Source organism: Oncorhynchus mykiss, chromosome 2 (assembly GCF_013265735.2).
Source record: "Oncorhynchus mykiss isolate Arlee chromosome 2, USDA_OmykA_1.1, whole genome shotgun sequence".
NCBI lineage: Eukaryota > Metazoa > Chordata > Actinopteri > Salmoniformes > Salmonidae > Oncorhynchus > Oncorhynchus mykiss.
In genome coordinates, this window is record NC_048566.1 from 45154779 (window position 1) to 45174568 (window position 19790).

Sequence of the window (19790 nt, forward strand, 5' to 3'; positions counted from 1 at the left end):
CTGGCCACTGTCCATCCGGCTCCATTAGGCCGTGAGACGGTGTCCGCCCTCGTCTCGTGCCTCACCGGGAAAGCCATGGGATGGGCCAACGCTGTGTGGAGAGAGGGAGATGCGGCGTAGGACCAGTTTGAGGAGTTCACCCGCCATTTCACCCGCCCGAGGGTAGAGTGGCGGGTGAGCACCTCTTCCATCTGAGGCAGGAGACGAGGAGCACCTAGGAGTTCGCCCTGGACCGCTGTAGTCTGTGTGAGGACGTCCATCGGGACTTGGCCTGCAGAGACACCACCCTCACGTGCGACCAGCTGGTGGACTCGTCCATCCGGCTGGACAACCTGCTGGCTACCCGAGGACGTTCTGATCGGGGTCTGGTGGTTCCAACCTCCCGCTCCGATACCCATGGAGCTGGGACGGGCGGTGCACAGGGAGAGTGGAGGGGGTTCCAGCTTGTAAACCATCTGTGGCCGCAGAAGTCCCACTGCCGGTCGGTGCCGGGTTGGTTCCTCTGGGGGACGAGGCAGCAGGCAGGGCTAAGGTGAGCCGGCACTATTCTCACCCAGAGCCCTCTGTTGCAAATATGTTTGTGTATATCACTTTCCCCGAATTTTCCCGGCATTCCCAGCATAAGGCGCTCGTCGATTCAGGAGCGGCAGGGAATTGTATTGATAGAGCGTTAGGCTATAGTTTAGGGAATCCCCATTGTTACCGTGGCTGTGCCTTTCCCCGTTCACGCCTTTCCCCGTTCGACGATTAGGGTCAGGGTTGATTAGGGAGGTCACAGCTCCTTTGGGCATGGTGACGCAGGGGGGTCACAGGGAGAGAATTAGTCTCTTCCTTATGGACTCTCCTGCATTTCCCGTGGTGCTGGGCCTACCCTGGTTAGCTTGTCATAACCCCACTCTTTCTTGGTCACAGATGGCTCTCACGGGGTGGTTGCGAGAGTGCTCAGGTAGGTGCTCAGGTAGGTGTTTAGGGGTTTCCGTTGGTGCTACAGCGGTGGAGAGTCCAGACCAGGTCGCATTCCCCCTGAATATGCCGATTTGGCTCTCACCGTCTCTAAAAAGAAGGCAACTCAATTACCACCTCATCGAAGGGGCGATTGTGCAATAAATCTCCTGGTAGAAGCTGCACTTACCAGGAGTCACGTGTATCTCATCTCACAGGCGGAGACGGCGGCTATGGAAACATATGTCTCAAAATCCCTGCATCAGGGGTACATCCGGTCCTCCACTTCACCCGCCTCCTCAAGTTTCTTTTTTGTGAAGAAGAAGGAGGGAGGTCTGCGCCCGTGTATTGACTATCGGGGTCTGAATCAGAACACTATGAGGTATAGTTACCGCTACCGCTCATAGCCACAGTGATTGAGTCAATGCACGGGGCGCACTTCTTCACCAAACTAGATCTCAGGAGTGCTTACAACCAGGTGTGTATCCGGGAGGAAGACGAGTCGAAGACGGCTTTCAGTACCACCTCAGGGCACTATGAGTACCTCGTCATGCCGTACGGGTTGATGAATGCGCCATCAGTCTTCCAAGCCTTTGTAGACAATATTTTCAGGGACCTGCATGGGCAGGGTAGGGTGGTGTATATTGATGACATTTTGATATACTCCGCTACACGCGCCGAGCATGTGTCCCTGGTGCGCAGGGTGCTTGGTCGCCTGTTGGAGCCTGACCTGTACGTCAAGGCTGAGAAGTGCCTGTTCTTCCAACAGTCCGTGTCCTTCCTAGGGTATTGCATTTCCACTTCAGGGGTGGAGATGGAGACTGACCGCATTTCAGGAGTGCGTAATTGGCCGACTCCCACCACGGTAAAGGATGTGCAGTGGTTCTTAGGGTTTGCCAACTACTACCGGAGGTTTATCCGGGGTTTTGGTCAGGTAGCGGCTCCCAGGTAGCGGCTCCCACCATCACTGGTGAAAGGGGGCCCGGTAACGCTTGCAGTGGTCACCTGAGGTGGACAGAGCCTTAAAACCTCTTGGAACTACCCATGCCTGAGATCCGGGAGAATTGTCATCAACTACACTAATTAGCATAGCGCAACGGTCAAAAAATATTACTAGAAAATATTCATATTCATAAAATCACAAGTGAAATATAGTGAAACACAGCTTAGCCTTTTGTTAATTACACTGTCATCTCAAATTTTGAAATTATGCTTTACAGCCAAAGCAAGACAAGTGTTTGTGTACGTTTATCGATAGCCTAGCATAGCATTATGCCCAGCTAGCAGCAGGAAGCTTGGTCACGAAAATCAGAAAAGCAATCAAATTAACCGGTTACCTTTGATGATCTTCGGATGTTTTCACTGACGAGACTCCCAGTTAGACAGCAAATGTTCCTTTTGTTCCATAAAGATGATTTTTATACCCAAAATTCCTCCGTTTGCTTGTCACGTTATGTTCGGAAATCCACCGGAAATAGCGGTCACGACAACGCCCCCCCAAAAATTCAAGTTATATCCATAATATCGACAGAAACATGCCAACTTAAAAGAAAATCTAACCTCAAGGTGTTTTTCAAATATCTATTCGATAATATATCAACCGGGACAATTGGCTTTTCAGTAGGAGCGAGAGGAAAAATGACTACCTCTGTCTTTTACGTAAGAATCACTCTGAGAGCCCTCAGCTGGCAACTGAGGCAATGTAGTCGTTTACGCTCATTCTTCAAAATAAAGGCCTGAAACTATGTCTAAAGGCTGTAGACACCTTAGGGAAGCCACAGAAAAAGAATATGGTTGTTATCCCTTTCAATGGGCAATAGGGATGCATAGAAAGACAGGGGTTTCAAAATAAGAGTCACTTCCTGATTGGATTTTTCTCAGGATTTCGCCTGCAATATCAGTTCTGTTATACTCACGGACAATATTTTTACAGTTTTGGAAACTTTAGCGTGTTTTCTATCCTAAGCTGTCAATTATATGCATATTCTGGCATCTGGTCCTGGGAAATAGGCGGTTTACTTTGGGAACTTATTTTTCCAAAATTAAAAATAGTGCCGCCTAGTTTCAAGAGGTTAAATCACCTGAGGGCTCTGTTTATCTCGGCTCCCGTGCTGGCCCATCCGGATCCCTCTTTGGCGTTTATAGTGGAGGTGGACGCATCCGAGGCTGGAATAGGAGCTGTGCTCTCTCAGCACTCCGGTACGCCACCGAAGCTCCGCCCCTGTGCCTTCTTCTCGAAGAAGCTCAGCCCGGTGGAGCGAAACTATGATGTGGGGGACCGGGAGCTGTTGGCTGTCGCCAAGGCCTTGAAGGAGTGCAGACATTGGCTTGAGGGGGCTAGACACCCTTTTCTCATCTGGACTGACCACCACAATCTGGTGTTTTCCCTTTCCTATAGACCAGGCTCCCAGAATGTTAAGGCAGACGCATTGTCCCGGCTGTATGACACAGAGGTGCGGCCCATGGATCCCACTCCGCTGGACACGGACATTGACCAGGCGTTACGTGCAGAGCGCGCTTCCGTCCAGACGCTGGGCGTCTTTACGTCCCGTCTGCTGCTCGTGACCGGTTGATCTATTGGGCCCACATGTCACCCACCTCTGGTCATCTTGGAATCGGTCGGACAGTGCTCTGTTTAAGCGGTATGTACCCGTGGCCTACCTTGGCTAAGGACGTGAGGGTTTATTTTTCCTCCTGTCCTTGTCGGTGATTGTTTATTGTAAGTGCTTGTGCACGTCTGTGCTGGTGTGCATCGGGTTATGTACCCATTATTTGATTGTTGTGTTTTTTTTTTAAATGTAACTGCGCCATTTGGAAACACAGTTTTTGCTCTCCTGCGTCTGACTTCTCTGCCGCCAGTACACACCCCTCACAATGGAATTGTTTTAAGTTCAAATTAAAGTTCATACCAATAATAATTTTGCTATTTGATTTTGAATTTTAAAACCCCTTGATGAAAAGTAATGATGAACTGTCATTTCTATTTGCTTATTTGAGCACATAATATGGACTTGGTTTTTTACCAAATAGAGCTATCTTCTATATACCACTCCGGCCTTGTCACAACACAACTGAGTGGCTCAAATACATTAAGAAGGAAAGAAATGCTACAAATTAACTTTTAACAAGGCACACCTGTTAATTGAAATACATTCCAGGTGACTACCACATAAAGCTGGTTGAGAGAATGCCAAGAGTGTGCAAAGCTTTCATCAAGGCAAAGGATATCTACTTTGAAGAATCTAAAATGTTAAATATATTTTTGTTTAACACCTCTATGGTTACTACATGATTCTACATGTGTTATTTCCTAGTTTTGATGTCTTCACTATTATTTGACAACGTGGAAAATTGTAAAAATAAAGAAAAACCCTTGAATGAGTTGGTGTCCAAACTTTTCAAATGGTACTGTATAAAAAAATATTTTTTGAGAAAAATATCCTCAAATACCATTTGCCAACTCCTTGTGTCAGAGAGCACATAAATTAGAGCAGAGCCTACACACACACACACATTCACTACTTTCCCCCATTCAAGTCTTCTCTCTTTCTTCCCCTCATCTCCTTCCTGTTTATGGCTTTATGCCCCTCTTTCTCTCTCTGCCCAACCCCCCCCCCCCCCCCCCCCCCCCCCCCACCCCCCAACACACACTCTCTGACCCATCTATTTCTGCCCCTCTCCCTCTGCAGAAATATAATTCCTGTTTGTGAGTCCTCATCTGAATGGAGAAATGCAGCTGAAGCACAAAATGTGTTTGATGCTGAGCAGAAATGTCGCACTAAGGTATTTTCGGTGAAGGACAATTATAGTTACACGCCCCTGATCAGTATTTTTTTTTCTCCAATAGAGCGTTGACTTTCAACATAAAATACAACCCCTGTCAATACACAACTGGACTCACCTGCTCCCGCTTTCGCCCGTTGTGCTATTTACAAACAAACACGTGACTGGCTCAAATGTTCTGGAGAACTACATAATGTAAAATAATTTGATAGTTGAAATGAAGAACGCAATCTGCTTTATCTCTGTATTGCACATGTTGACTGCAGGTATTTACTTAAAACGTAGCTATAAATATAACATTTTATTGAAAAACTTCAAGAAAATTGTTTCAACGGTATTGAAAAACCACCCCATGACTATTTCCAAATACCCCGGTATACGGTATGTAAGTTAAACTGCCCAAGCCTAGGCAGATGTCTGTCTGAGCCTCTCCTCTGTCATTATGTGGAGGTCAGGCCAAGGACAGAGGTTGACTTCAAAGCAATGCTCAACAGCAACGCTGGATGTACTAGCGGCACACAACATGAGCGCTACACTCCCTCTGGGAGCAAGCCTTTGTGTGTGTGTGTGTGTGTGTGTGTGTTGGTCCTGCCAATGGAGTACTAGAAGCCACATTTATTTATGTCTCACAACCACAGCACCATCCACACAACTACACACACACACAGTTCTGGCATCACCCTCCATTAAGCCTTCAGTCTCATTGAAGTGAGTTATAGAAAGAGCACTCTGCTACTATCTGTGCGTGCATGCGTGTAGCCTCGTACTAGCTGAGCGAGTGGATTCTTTCTAGATGATTTCTCAGTGAGCCTTGAGTGTGTGTCAGACCACCTTCATAACAGGGCTTCACTCTATCTCTATGGCAGGAGGATTACAATGGTACTGCACAGTGGGAGACCAGAGAGGAGGAACAGAGGCTAGGGCTGTGGTAACTGTATTACCGCCACACCACATCATGAGTCATGACCGGAATAAAATTCCATGTGACCGTTGGGTCACGTTAATCTCCTTTAATGCACTCTGGACATGCGTTAGTGGTATATTAAAGCTTATGGATAGCACAGGCCTATATATGAGCCCCCACCCACCCAAAAAACAGTTATGCAGGGGTGGGCAACTCCAGTCCTTGAGAGCCTGATTGGTGTCACTTTTTCTCCATCCCTAGCAAACACAGCTGATTAATAAAATTGCATTCCAATCTGAAGATCATGAAGATCATGATTAAGTGATTATTGGAGTCAGGTGTGTTAGCTGGTACTGGGGAAAAACTATGACACCAAATCAGGCCCTCCAGTCAAGGACTGGAATTGCCCACCCCTGCACGGTTATACAATACATAGCCTATTACGCATGGTAGAAAAACATTTAAAAAAACCTGATTTAAGATCTTTGGTACATAATTGGTCTAGCCTATATAGCAAAATTGAACAAATTCTAGTAATCACCTCTGAGTGTTGACTATTATTATGCATACCGGATGGACTGGTTACCTTATTCTATGCTCCAAACTTCATATCCACGAGTCTGGGAGAGAATGTATAGGCCTAGGCGATGCTTCATTGATGGTTCATTGACTGTGCAGGGTGGGCGTCTAACAGAGTAAGCCTACAATTATAGGGAATTTGGTTTTGAATTGCCTATATTTTCATAATTAATAGGCTGATACATTACCTTTAGCTTCAGAGTATGTCACCCCTGTGCATTTCCATCTCCTCCCCTATTTCCTTAATTCCTTCCGCGAGCACGCACAGGGGCTGTCAACATTTTAATTAAATATGTTTTGTTGTGGAAACATGTTACCATCAATGTTTCCAAACAGAGTTCACTTGGTTTCCCAAATGAAGTGCTGGGTAGCTGCAGAAACAGGGTTGGAAAGGCCATGGCATACAGAGTTCGGGCAGAATATCACCTGGAGCAAGAGGCTGCATGTTCCTCAAACAATGGTTGATGTGTGGAGTGAAATATCTGGAGTAGCCTACCGGGGATGAGTGAAAATGTAACTGTCAGGAAAGTTGCCGCCATTTGGAAAAGCCTATGGCATGGCGCATAGCCAGATAGCAACGTCATGACAATGTTGTCGTTAATGTGATGACATTCTATTTATCGAATAATAACTATGTTCATTATTACGCGACTAAATTAATCATGTAACAACTAACTCAGTAACACTTATTTTCCACCATAATTTGCAAATAAATTCATTAAAAATCCTACAATGTGATTTTCTGGATTGTGTGTACCTATGATGAAAATTACAGGCCTCTCTCATATTTTTAAGTGGGAGAACTTGCACAATTGGTGGCTGACTAAATACTTTTTTGCCCCACTGTGCACATTATGAAAACTCTTCAAGTTACAATGTTTTTGTTATAACGTCTTTATCTAACTTTATGACATCACAAAATCGACATTTATTTTCATATTCCATCTATCATTGCTACCACCATTTTGGCTGATAAAATATAATGTCCCAAAGTCAATTTATTTGATGTTTTGTAGTTTTGGGCTGTAATCTCTTCCTTGGGCACACAGACATTCCAGTCTCTCACACTAGAGACCAGGGCTGCTGTCTTATAATTTATGATGGGCGTGAGGTCATAACCCCCACCCCTCCCCCATCAATCCCTCTATTCCTCTCCCCTTCTGTGGGAGGGAGAGATACCTCTAGAACTGTGATCCACTGTAACCTGATCCTCACAGGCCGGTCATGACAACATACAGTAGGCCAATTCATATTCTGTGTTTCTGAAATACATTTTCTCCATATCATAATGCTTCTTTAAACCTGCCTAAAATAAATAATGGATTTATTGTGATTGTGTATATTAAATTGATTTATTAGACATCTTGAAATGTAGATGTTCTAAAGGCGCTCATCAATGGCTTGTATGTGCGGAGACCTGGAGATGCTAAACATGTTATGCATCTCACATCCATGAAGGGTTCTGTGTCCTCCTCTATGCCACAACAAATTAATTCAGCCAGTGGCCACATTACGCAAAAATTGTCATAATTGATGCATGTAATCACCATTTTATGATTACATGCATTTTTAAATTAACTTCTAAGCCTATTTACAGTTATATTGGGCTGGATGCTGATTGGGTCAATTTGCTGAATGATCCAAGAAATGATAGTCAAAACTTCTATTTGGGCTAATTCTTGAATCGTTGGTAAATGTACAACTTTTCTCTTTCTTATCTGAGAAAAATATTTTGAATGTAAACCAATCAGGTTTTACACATAAGCACCACACCATTACAGTAACCACTTAGTTGTTAATGAGCTTATTGATGAGCTTTAGCCACTAAAATGAGATGTGATTGACCGGCTCGATCGGTCTCATGTAGCAAAATTTTAAATGGTTTATTTTACATTAGATGAAAGTAAAGACTCAGAGCTAGAAAATGGTATATCATACACTACAGTTGAGGAACAGTGGGAAAGTAATTTTGCTCTGAAAGTTGATACACTTGTAACCTCACTTTTGAGAATTTTTTTTGTCTACAACCATTCAGCATTGTTCACACCCTCTTAAGCTTTAAGGATTCACATGTGAGGCCATGAACTAAACAACCAAAGATATCAAGACTAAACACTGGTTTATACTACAGGTGTGTTCGTAAATTTAATCTGGAGTGCCAGAGCGTGCTCTATGCATTCATAAACTGAGAATGTTGTCAGATTGTCCATTCGTAAATTCAGAGCCTTTCACTCGAAGCGTTCAGAGCATACACTGGGTGCTCTGGCCGAGGAGTAGCATTCTGGCCTTAACAACAGCAGTCAAGCACCCAAGCTAACTGGCTAACGTTGGCTAGCTTGCTAGCTACTTCCAGACACAAATGAGAGAACAGCTCACTGACCATTTTACACACGCTAGCAGAGCTGGTTAGGCTATGTTATTTTATCCAGAGCATTGGTGACTGCAACTGTGCTGCTGGCAACAATTTAGAGAGTGCTCTGAAATCGGAGTAGATAGCCAGAGTGAATTTACCAGCTACGTCTATCGACAGTTGTAGCAGTGACATAATAAACATTCTATTGAAATAGTTACTTGCACAGTGAAGTCTTTTGTTCAGACATTTAGCTAGCTAGGTAAACAATACACCATAATCACAACTCATAACATTACTACCCTGCATGTATCTGCAGGTAGCTAACCAACCAGGTTCAATGTTAGCTAGCTGTCTCTGAGATATGAATAATATTACTACATACACGTAACATTAGCTAGCTAGCTAACAGTACACTTTAACTTGAAATGAAAATGACTTTCTGCCAAAAATTGGAACGTGTAATATCTGAAAATGGACGCTTCTCCCTCCCTGTCACGGATGCCATGGTTGCCCTTAGTTTGAAGATGTAATCCAGAGACAGGTGTTTTATACAACAGCCTTCTGTGTGTTCTCTTTTCGACTCCGTCTGCATATTCACAATCAAATGGCAGAATTTTCTCCATCTTAGCCTGATATAATTCCACTGATATCAAAATGCGGTCCACCAGAAAGTGGAGAGCAACACTTATGCAGTTTTACTACTTCATATCTTTCAAAAAAGCCACGTTAGAAAGGATTACCTACACATACTGCTCATGTTATAAACAGCAGCCTGCCTGATGGCAGACCAATCCAAACCATCTCTCGGCATGTCCAGCCCACTCATTATCTCAATCAATCTAGGCTAGCAGAAAGGTTGCTCACTTTGTCCTTGGATAAACCAGCTGGGCACCTAATTTAACAATTGTATTCATGTTTACAGACAGCATACAAGTTTGTTATTAAGGCACATGAAAGTTCACATGTTCCAGAAGGCATTTATGCCAAAAAACGCATAGACTTTTTTAAATAAATAAAAATAGGTTTACGTTTAAATGGCTCTGCTGTCAAGAAGTGACACACGACATATGCCTACTTTCCCGAAAGGAGTGATAATTCCATTTTTAGCTCAATTTATAAAAACCTGTTTTTGCTTTGTCATTATGGGGTATTGTGTGTAGACTGATGAAGGAATAAAACAATTGAATCTATTTTTGAATAACGCTGTAACCTAACAAAAAATGGAAAAAGTCAAGGGGTCTGGATGCTTTTTGAAGGCACTGTATATGCTATTGCCCCGACTGTTGATCTGGCTGTGTTAAAACTACAGTCAGATTTTATCGCTGTGCAGGGCTGTAGGCATAGTGTTACCATGCTCTATGTGCCAGGATTTCGAGCCTTGGGACAAGGTTACTAGCTACATTAATTTATTCACAGTGTGAGTGAGTAGTGAGTCTCAGCCTAGTCTGACTCGACATGCCACCGCCAGGTAAAAGAAAGGGACCAGGTATCCGCATTGTCTTTGGGCATCAACCTAAAAGAAAAGTTAGCAGCATGACCATCCCCCCTCGGAATTTCTGTCCCACTGAGCTGGAACTTCTGTCTCACTGAGCAGTGCACACTGTGAACTCAGTGGAAGACAGAAGTTCAGAGGGGGATGGAAACTGTTTGGTCATGTCATTTACAATCTTGAAAGATTCATGTGGCGTAGCAGTCTAAGTTACTGCATCTCAGTGCTAGAGGCGTCACTACAGACCTTAATTTGATTCCAGGCTGTATGGGTCTTAACTGACTTGCCTGGTTAAATAAAAAATGTAGTCCTAGTTAAATGTGATTGCTGAACTCACAGTAAATGTGTCCTGTAAAGTAAACTTCATTGTTCACTGTCTCTGTCTGGGTCACTGTATATATCCATGTCTGCTGTGATCGGGAGCAAGTGACAGTGAAGAGAATGATGTCAGTGCAAGCAGGGGCAGCAGCAGTGTTGATCTACAGGTGACTGAGATTATTTATCCCCTAAAGTGAAAATAAACTGTCACAAAACTGTGTGGTCCCTGTGAAGGTATATCTTGAAAATATTCACTTACCTTTGATGATCTTCATCAGAATGCACTCCCATGAATCCCAGTTCCACAATAAATGTTAGTTTTGTTCGATAAAGTCCATAATTTATGTCCAAATACCTCCTTTTTGATCGTGCATTTAGTACAATAATCCAAATGCGCAGGCACTAGGTCCAGACAAAGTCAAAAAAGTTATACTACAGTTTGTAGAAACATGTCAAACGATGTATATAATCAATCTTTAGGATGTTTTTATCATAAATCTTCAATAATGTTTCAACCAGAGAATTCCTTTGTCTTTAGGTATGAAAGGGAACAAAGCTAACTCTCACGGGCGCGCGCCTGACTGAGCACATGGCCTTCTGACAGACCCATGACTCAATCAGCTCTCATTCTCTCCCACTTCACAGTTGAAGCCGGAAACAAGGTTCGAAAGACTGTCGACATCTAGTGGAAGCCTTCGGAAGTGCAATATGACCCCACAGACACTGTATATTGGATAGGCTAGAACTTGAAAACCTACAACCCTCAGATTTCCCACTTCCTGGTTGGATTTTTTCTCAGGTTTTTGCCTGCCATGTGAGTTCTGTTATACTCACAGACATCAATCAAACAGTTTTAGAAGCTTCGGAGTGTTTTCTTTCCAATTCTACTACTAATATGCATATCCTAGCATCTGGGCCTGAGTAGCAGGCAGTTTACTCTGGGCACACTTTTCATCCGGACGTGAAAATGCTGCCCCCTCTTCCAAATAAGTTAATTATCTAAAAAAAAAAACACAAAACTGTGGTCCCTGTCAATGTGTATATTTTACTGATGTTGAAGATGGAAACAAATAATGTCTGCCTCCGTCAAATTCAACCAGCCAAGTTTAGTGCAGTCTCTGTCAGCCATCTTCAGAGTCCAGCTACTGTCTGCCTCCTAGAGATATCCAGTCTCTGTCAGCCACCCCCAGAGCCCAGCCACTGCCTGCCTTCTTCCAAGTTTAGTCCAGTCCAGGCTCTGTCAGCCATCTTCAGAGTCCAGCTGTCTGTCTTCTAGAAAACTCCAGTCCAGTCTCTGTCAGCTGCATTCAGAGCCCAGAAAATGTCTGCCGCCATCAAAGTCCAGAACAGTAAACCACATTCAGAGCCCAGCCACTGTCTGCCTCCTAGAAAGGTTAAGTCCAGGCTCTGTCAGACACCTTCAGACTACATCAACCCTCAAGCTTCAGTAATAGTACATTAAATATTACTCCTGGACTTATTTACAGCTTCAATGGAGACACTCCTCTGGCACACACACACTAATGTTCTAATTTCATATTAAGGCAATGTACAGTGTTTTACGATGTGCAAATTGTTAAAGTACAAAAAGCATGTATATACAATGGTCTCGCTCTCTCCTTAGTTAAACTCAGACCACCCTGAACCCTAAGTGAAATATCTTGAAGCCACTTTAACTATTGTCTTAAATGACATCAGTTTGTTAGACTGAATATCAAAACTCTAAATAAACTGGAAGGTATATTTTAGCTCAGCCCCTCAAGTGTATGTTTTCCACCTGCAATCTATGTAAACTACAAAACTTGATACTCAAATGTATGATAATTTTAGTCAATTATATCCTATATACATATTCATGTCCATCATTATACTCAGTCTTCATCTTTTCTGTCTTCTTAATATTTGCCTTGAAATACTTTCATTGACGGTGACTTATCCTTCCACTTATAGTGTTTTTATACCATAAAGTCATGTCAAACTGTAGAATTGCAGGAACTATTTTATATGTAAATATTTTTGTGCATCATTATAATAAAACGGAGTCTTCATCTATGTCTTCTTAATATGAATAGATATGCATCTGTATCATTATAATACAACTCAGTCTTCATATTTTGTCTTCTTAATATTTGCCTAGAAATGCCTTCATTAATGATGGTGACAACATATCCTTCCACTTATAATGTGTTTTCAAATATCCCTCCATATGCCACTCAAAATACCCCTCCCCAATATCTACACCACGATTTCATCCTTGCAGTTTTGAGTGACATAGTTTACAATAGCCCCACCCATTGATGACATAGAGATAGGTTATTTCTGATGAGCAGACAGACATAAAATAGGCTACAACCAGACAGGCAGGTCCTTATATATTGAAGGTGGCGGCGGCACACTCACGGCACACTCACACTCGTTCAATGTTTAGCTTTTGCGCCTTTAGCCCACTGTCTGGCATACCTCACCTTGTTTGACACACTTGAAGCGGACCGGGTCTTTGCAGTGTTTGATGATGGCCAGAACATCTCGGGTGGTGAGCCCAGCCACCGCTGTGTTGTTGACCTCCAGCAGCAACTCACTCTGAGCCAGCTTTCCGCTCTGGACAGCCGCTTTGCCTTGTTTCACCTCGCCGAAGTAGGGGAACTGCCCAATCTCCGCGCCCCCCTTCAGCTCGAAGCCAAATTCCCCTTCTTTGCTCCTGATGACAACCGCTTCGTGGACTTTGTTGGTCCAGTGATTTTTCTTCTTCAGGCTATTGGACATCATTGAGCTAGTATTATCAATCCGGGGTGCCTATCCGATAGTCTATGTCTCATCCCTGCCTGTGTGTGTCATGCAGGTCTCGGCTCTCACCAGCTCAGAGCGCCACCGGTAGCTCCATCACCAACACATGCCAGGCATAGTATCCGTCTAGCATGCAGCGTATTAGGGTAGAGGTCTGCAGTACAGTTGGGTGGAGAACTACGCTGTCACACACACACAGGCAAGACACAGGAGATAGGCTACTAGTGGGTGACCCGGATGTGAAGTCTGGAGGAGGGGAGATTAATGCTTCCAATTCAGGTTCGTAGAGGAGGGATGGAAAGTAAAAATGAAAGGATGCGGTAGTCTGCACCACCAGATCGCTCAGAGCGCATAGACCAGCTGAGACTGATCACACACAAATTTAAAGCGAAAGCATCACTTATAAATGGCATCAAATTGTTTATTTTGTTTGCAGTAGTAGTTGTAGTAGTGTATGTGAACAGCAGAGATACACTCCCTTCTACTTAACTAAACACAGACCATTAAGTCTCTGTGCCTGTGTGTCTGAGTGTGTATGTATTCTGCCTATTGGAGGCAAGTCAGACAACTGACATTCAATGCTTGTTTTGCTCTTAGACTACTGCAATAGCATAATAATACATGGAAAAAGCTTGCAGTGTTTAGTCAAGTAGAAGGGAGTGTATCTCTGCTGTTCACATACACTACTACAACTACTACTGCCTTTATACTACTACTACTAGTGCTGCTACAACAACAACAGCAACAACAGCTGCTGCTGCTATACTACTGCTACTTATACTAGCCTACTACAACTACTACAACCATAGTAATAAACCCACGGGGCACAGACGTCAATTCAACGTCTATTCCACATTGGTTCAAAGTCATTTAAATGACATGGAAACCATGTGTGCCCAGTGGGAATGCTCTCTTATAATACTTATAGTAAATGTACTTGTAATAGGATATTTTAAGATTTCTGTAATAGCACTGTTACTGTAATAATATTTTTAAGGAAGTGTTAATGTCTGGTATGGGCGTAGACAAACACACACAATACTCAACAATGAATTCAATATGAATAAAGTCAATGCAGCTACACATTATGGCATCTTTACAGTTCAGTTTTCTCAATGGTCACAATGTAAACTAAATTGTTCATGATGTGGCCCACTGTCGCTTATAAATCAATCATCAAAACACTGTCATTATGTCAAAATCAGATCTCAGTAGTCCAGCCTTTCTTAAAGTTTGGGTTGAGACCCAAAGTGTGTGGCAGACATGTTAACGGTGGGTCGGGATATGTCAGAGGTTCTCAACCAACTTACTGTTCAGAGTTAGAATAGAAGAATACATGGGGTGCAAACTTGAAATTTGGTTGTGTATCAGCAGTTTTCCTCTTGTTATGTGAGTGACTGACAGGCACTCAACTAACCATATCAGCGAACAAGTTTGTCTAGCCAGCTATATAAACTTGTTATAATCATGGCCGAATACCGACCGGGCACGTGCCCAGGGGCCCTGTTTCCAGGGTGCCCCCATTGATTTGTTAGTCACTTTCACTCTTATAGAAGTATCATATTAACATGGCATAAATCATGGTAAAATGTGTAGAATTGTAGTAAATTTGCTTTAAAACTGCAAGTTTTTCTCTCCACCCCATGGATTGATATGTAATGCAACTGTTTTTATCTCAATTTCAAATAATTTCCAGGTAACGGTTAAGTACCTTACAGTGATTGTTCTCAAAAAAACTGCTAGGACTGTCTGTGTCACGCCCTGACCATAGAGAGCCCTTGGTTCTCTATGGTGTTTAGGTCAGAGCGTGACTAGGGGCGTGTTCTAGTCATTTTGTTTCTATGTTTTGGGATTGAGTATGGTTCCCAATTAGAGGCAACTGATTATCGTTGTCTCTAATTGTGGATCATACTTAAGGGTTCCTTGTTCTCACCTGTTTTGTGGGATATTATTTTGTGTTTTTGCACCACATAGCCACGTTTCGTTGTTCGTTTTGCTTAAGTTTCACTTTATATTAAAGATGTGGAACTCTACGTATGTTGCGCCTTGGTCCAGTTCTTATGACAACCGTGACAGTCTGTGAGTGGTCTGAGTTGGGAAGGGAAAACTAGCTGCTATTGACAGAGGTTTGGAACTATCTTTCTTATTGGTCTATTAACAGATGTAATGCCTGGTGATGTCACCAGGCAGGTCAAATTCCATCCCACCAAAATAGTTTGGAATTTCATGTGATGTTTTCAAACACTCTTACACTAAAAGGGCATTATCCTCATTCACAAGTTCACAGTATTATTCCAGCATTATACCTCATAGTGTGGAAATATTTGACGGACCGGCTCCTATGCAGCATTTTGTTTTACATTGGATAAGAGATTCAGAGCTAGAAAATGGTATACCAGACATTGCGTTTGAGGAACAATGGGAAAGTAATTCTGCTTTGAAAGTTGATAAACTTGTAACCCCACTTTTTTTGGAACACCTTTGAATGTTTTGATACTGAAAGCTCTTTGTCTACACCCATTCAGCCTAATTCACACCCTCTTAAGCCTTAGCCCTACCTATCTCTTTAAGGATTAACGTGAGGCCATATGCTAAATAGAGTGAGTAAGGTAGTGTAGTAAACAACCAAAGATTTCAAGACTAAATGTGGGAAAGTAGTAGCAAAAATGCACTTTATCTAGTCCTTGATCGACACTACCGTTCAAAAGTTTGGGGTCACTTAGAAATGTCCTTGTTTTTCAAAGAAAAGCTAATTTTGTCCATTAAAATAACATCAAGTTGATCAGAAATACAGTGTAGACATTGTTAATGTTGTAAATTACTATTGTAGCTGGAAACAACAGATTTGTTATATCTATATCTACATAGGCATACAGAGGCCCATTATCAGCAACCATTACTCTTGTGTTCCAATCAATCATCACTCTTGTGTTAGCTAATCCAGGTCTTCTTAATATTTGCCTAGAAATGCCTTCATTAATGATGGTGACAACATATCCTTCCACTTATAATGTGTTTTCAAATATCCCTCCATATGCCACTCAAAATACCCCTCCCCAATATCTACACCACGATTTCATCCTTGCAGTTTTGAGTGACATAGTTTACAATAGCCCCACCCATTGATGACATAGAGATAGGTTATTTCTGATGAGCAGACAGACATAAAATAGGCTACAACCAGACAGGCAGGTCCTTATATATTGAAGGTGGCGGCGGCACACTCACGGCACACTCACACTCGTTCAATGTTTAGCTTTTGCGCCTTTAGCCCACTGTCTGGCATACCTCACCTTGTTTGACACACTTGAAGCGGACCGGGTCTTTGCAGTGTTTGATGATGGCCAGAACATCTCGGGTGGTGAGCCCAGCCACCGCTGTGTTGTTGACCTCCAGCAGCAACTCACTCTGAGCCAGCTTTCCGCTCTGGACAGCCGCTTTGCCTTGTTTCACCTCGCCGAAGTAGGGGAACTGCCCAATCTCCGCGCCCCCCTTCAGCTCGAAGCCAAATTCCCCTTCTTTGCTCCTGATGACAACCGCTTCGTGGACTTTGTTGGTCCAGTGATTTTTCTTCTTCAGGCTATTGGACATCATTGAGCTAGTATTATCAATCCGGGGTGCCTATCCGATAGTCTATGTCTCATCCCTGCCTGTGTGTGTCATGCAGGTCTCGGCTCTCACCAGCTCAGAGCGCCACCGGTAGCTCCATCACCAACACATGCCAGGCATAGTATCCGTCTAGCATGCAGCGTATTAGGGTAGAGGTCTGCAGTACAGTTGGGTGGAGAACTACGCTGTCACACACACACAGGCAAGACACAGGAGATAGGCTACTAGTGGGTGACCCGGATGTGAAGTCTGGAGGAGGGGAGATTAATGCTTCCAATTCAGGTTCGTAGAGGAGGGATGGAAAGTAAAAATGAAAGGATGCGGTAGTCTGCACCACCAGATCGCTCAGAGCGCATAGACCAGCTGAGACTGATCACACACAAATTTAAAGCGAAAGCATCACTTATAAATGGCATCAAATTGTTTATTTTGTTTGCCCCCCACTGCAAGCTTTTTCCATGTATTATTATGCTATTGCAGTAGTCTAAGAGCAAAACAAGCATTGAATGTCAGTTGTCTGACTTGCCTCCAATAGGCAGAATACATACACACTCAGACACACAGGCACAGAGACTTAATGGTCTGTGTTTAGTTAAGTAGAAGGGAGTGTATCTCTGCTGTTCACATACACTACTACAACTACTACTGCCTTTATACTACTACTAGTGCTGCTACAACAACAACAGCAACAACAGCTGCTGCTGCTATACTACTGCTACTTATACTAGCCTACTACAACTACTACAACCATAGTAATAAACCCACGGGGCACAGACGTCAATTCAACGTCTATTCCACATTGGTTCAAAGTCATTTAAATGACATGGAAACCATGTGTGCCCAGTGGGAATGCTCTCTTATAATACTTATAGTAAATGTACTTGTAATAGGATATTTTAAGATTTCTGTAATAGCACTGTTACTGTAATAATATTTTTAAGGAAGTGTTAATGTCTGGTATGGGCGTAGACAAACACACACAATACTCAACAATGAATTCAATATGAATAAAGTCAATGCAGCTACACATTATGGCATCTTTACAGTTCAGTTTTCTCAATGGTCACAATGTAAACTAAATTGTTCATGATGTGGCCCACTGTCGCTTATAAATCAATCATCAAAACACTGTCATTATGTCAAAATCAGATCTCAGTAGTCCAGCCTTTCTTAAAGTTTGGGTTGAGACCCAAAGTGTGTGGCAGACATGTTAACGGTGGGTCGGGATATGTCAGAGGTTCTCAACCAACTTACTGTTCAGAGTTAGAATAGAAGAATACATGGGGTGCAAACTTGAAATTTGGTTGTGTATCAGCAGTTTTCCTCTTGTTATGTGAGTGACTGACAGGCACTCAACTAACCATATCAGCGAACAAGTTTGTCTAGCCAGCTATATAAACTTGTTATAATCATGGCCGAATACCGACCGGGCACGTGCCCAGGGGCCCTGTTTCCAGGGTGCCCCCATTGATTTGTTAGTCACTTTCACTCTTATAGAAGTATCATATTAACATGGCATAAATCATGGTAAAATGTGTAGAATTGTAGTAAATTTGCTTTAAAACTGCAAGTTTTTCTCTCCACCCCATGGATTGATATGTAATGCAACTGTTTTTATCTCAATTTCAAATAATTTCCAGGTAACGGTTAAGTACCTTACTGTGATTGTTCTCAAAAAATACTGCTAGGACTGTCTGTGTCACGCCCTGACCATAGAGAGCCCTTGGTTCTCTATGGTGTTTAGGTCAGAGCGTGACTAGGGGCGTGTTCTAGTCATTTTGTTTCTATGTTTTGGGATTGAGTATGGTTCCCAATTAGAGGCAACTGATTATCGTTGTCTCTAATTGTGGATCATACTTAAGGGTTCCTTGTTCTCACCTGTTTTGTGGGATATTATTTTGTGTTTTTGCACCACATAGCCACGTTTCGTTGTTCGTTTTGCTTAAGTTTCACTTTATATTAAAGATGTGGAACTCTACGTATGTTGCGCCTTGGTCCAGTTCTTATGACAACCGTGACAGTCTGTGAGTGGTCTGAGTTGGGAAGGGAAAACTAGCTGCTATTGACAGAGGTTTGGAACTATCTTTCTTATTGGTCTATTAACAGATGTAATGCCTGGTGATGTCACCAGGCAGGTCAAATTCCATCCCACCAAAATAGTTTGGAATTTCATGTGATGTTTTCAAACACTCTTACACTAAAAGGGCATTATCCTCATTCACAAGTTCACAGTATTATTCCAGCATTATACCTCATAGTGTGGAAATATTTGACGGACCGGCTCCTATGCAGCATTTTGTTTTACATTGGATAAGAGATTCAGAGCTAGAAAATGGTATACCAGACATTGCGTTTGAGGAACAATGGGAAAGTAATTCTGCTTTGAAAGTTGATAAACTTGTAACCCCACTTTTTTTGGAACACCTTTGAATGTTTTGATACTGAAAGCTCTTTGTCTACACCCATTCAGCCTAATTCACACCCTCTTAAGCCTTAGCCCTACCTATCTCTTTAAGGATTAACGTGAGGCCATATGCTAAATAGAGTGAGTAAGGTAGTGTAGTAAACAACCAAAGATTTCAAGACTAAATGTGGGAAAGTAGTAGCAAAAATGCACTTTATCTAGTCCTTGATCGACACTACCGTTCAAAAGTTTGGGGTCACTTAGAAATGTCCTTGTTTTTCAAAGAAAAGCTAATTTTGTCCATTAAAATAACATCAAGTTGATCAGAAATACAGTGTAGACATTGTTAATGTTGTAAATTACTATTGTAGCTGGAAACAACAGATTTTTTATATCTATATCTACATAGGCATACAGAGGCCCATTATCAGCAACCATTACTCTTGTGTTCCAATCAATCATCACTCTTGTGTTAGCTAATCCAGGTTTATAATTTTAAAATCATTTGATCATTAAGAAAACCCTTTTACAATTGTTAGCACAGCTGAAAACTGGTGTTCTGATTAAAGAAGCTATAAAACTGGCCTTCTTTAGACTAGTTGAGTATCTGGAGCATCAGAATTTG

At 42.6% G+C, this 19790-nt stretch overlaps 2 protein-coding genes across 3 annotated transcripts in view; both read right to left on the reverse strand.

Moving 5' to 3' along the window:
• The window catches only part of LOC110490531 (membrane-associated guanylate kinase, WW and PDZ domain-containing protein 2), a 33785-nt gene extending 20303 nt beyond the window's left edge, over positions 1–13482 (reverse strand). The window contains exon 1 of one of the 2 annotated variants that reach the window (XM_036949640.1): positions 12834–13482. In XM_036949640.1, coding sequence (XP_036805535.1) covers positions 12834–13134 — 301 coding nt within the window. In that variant the 5' untranslated portion in view covers positions 13135–13482. The remainder of the gene's footprint in view (positions 1–12833) is intronic. The other variant, XM_036949646.1, reaches the window with a different exon arrangement.
• A 2937-nt stretch (positions 13483–16419) lies between these two features.
• Positions 16420–17078, reverse strand: LOC118936755 (membrane-associated guanylate kinase, WW and PDZ domain-containing protein 2-like). The gene has a single exon (XM_036933947.1). It carries the CDS (start codon positions 16744–16746, stop codon positions 16420–16422), a length of 327 nt encoding a protein of 108 aa, XP_036789842.1. The 5' UTR covers positions 16747–17078.
• Positions 17079–19790: the final 2712 nt, after the last annotated feature.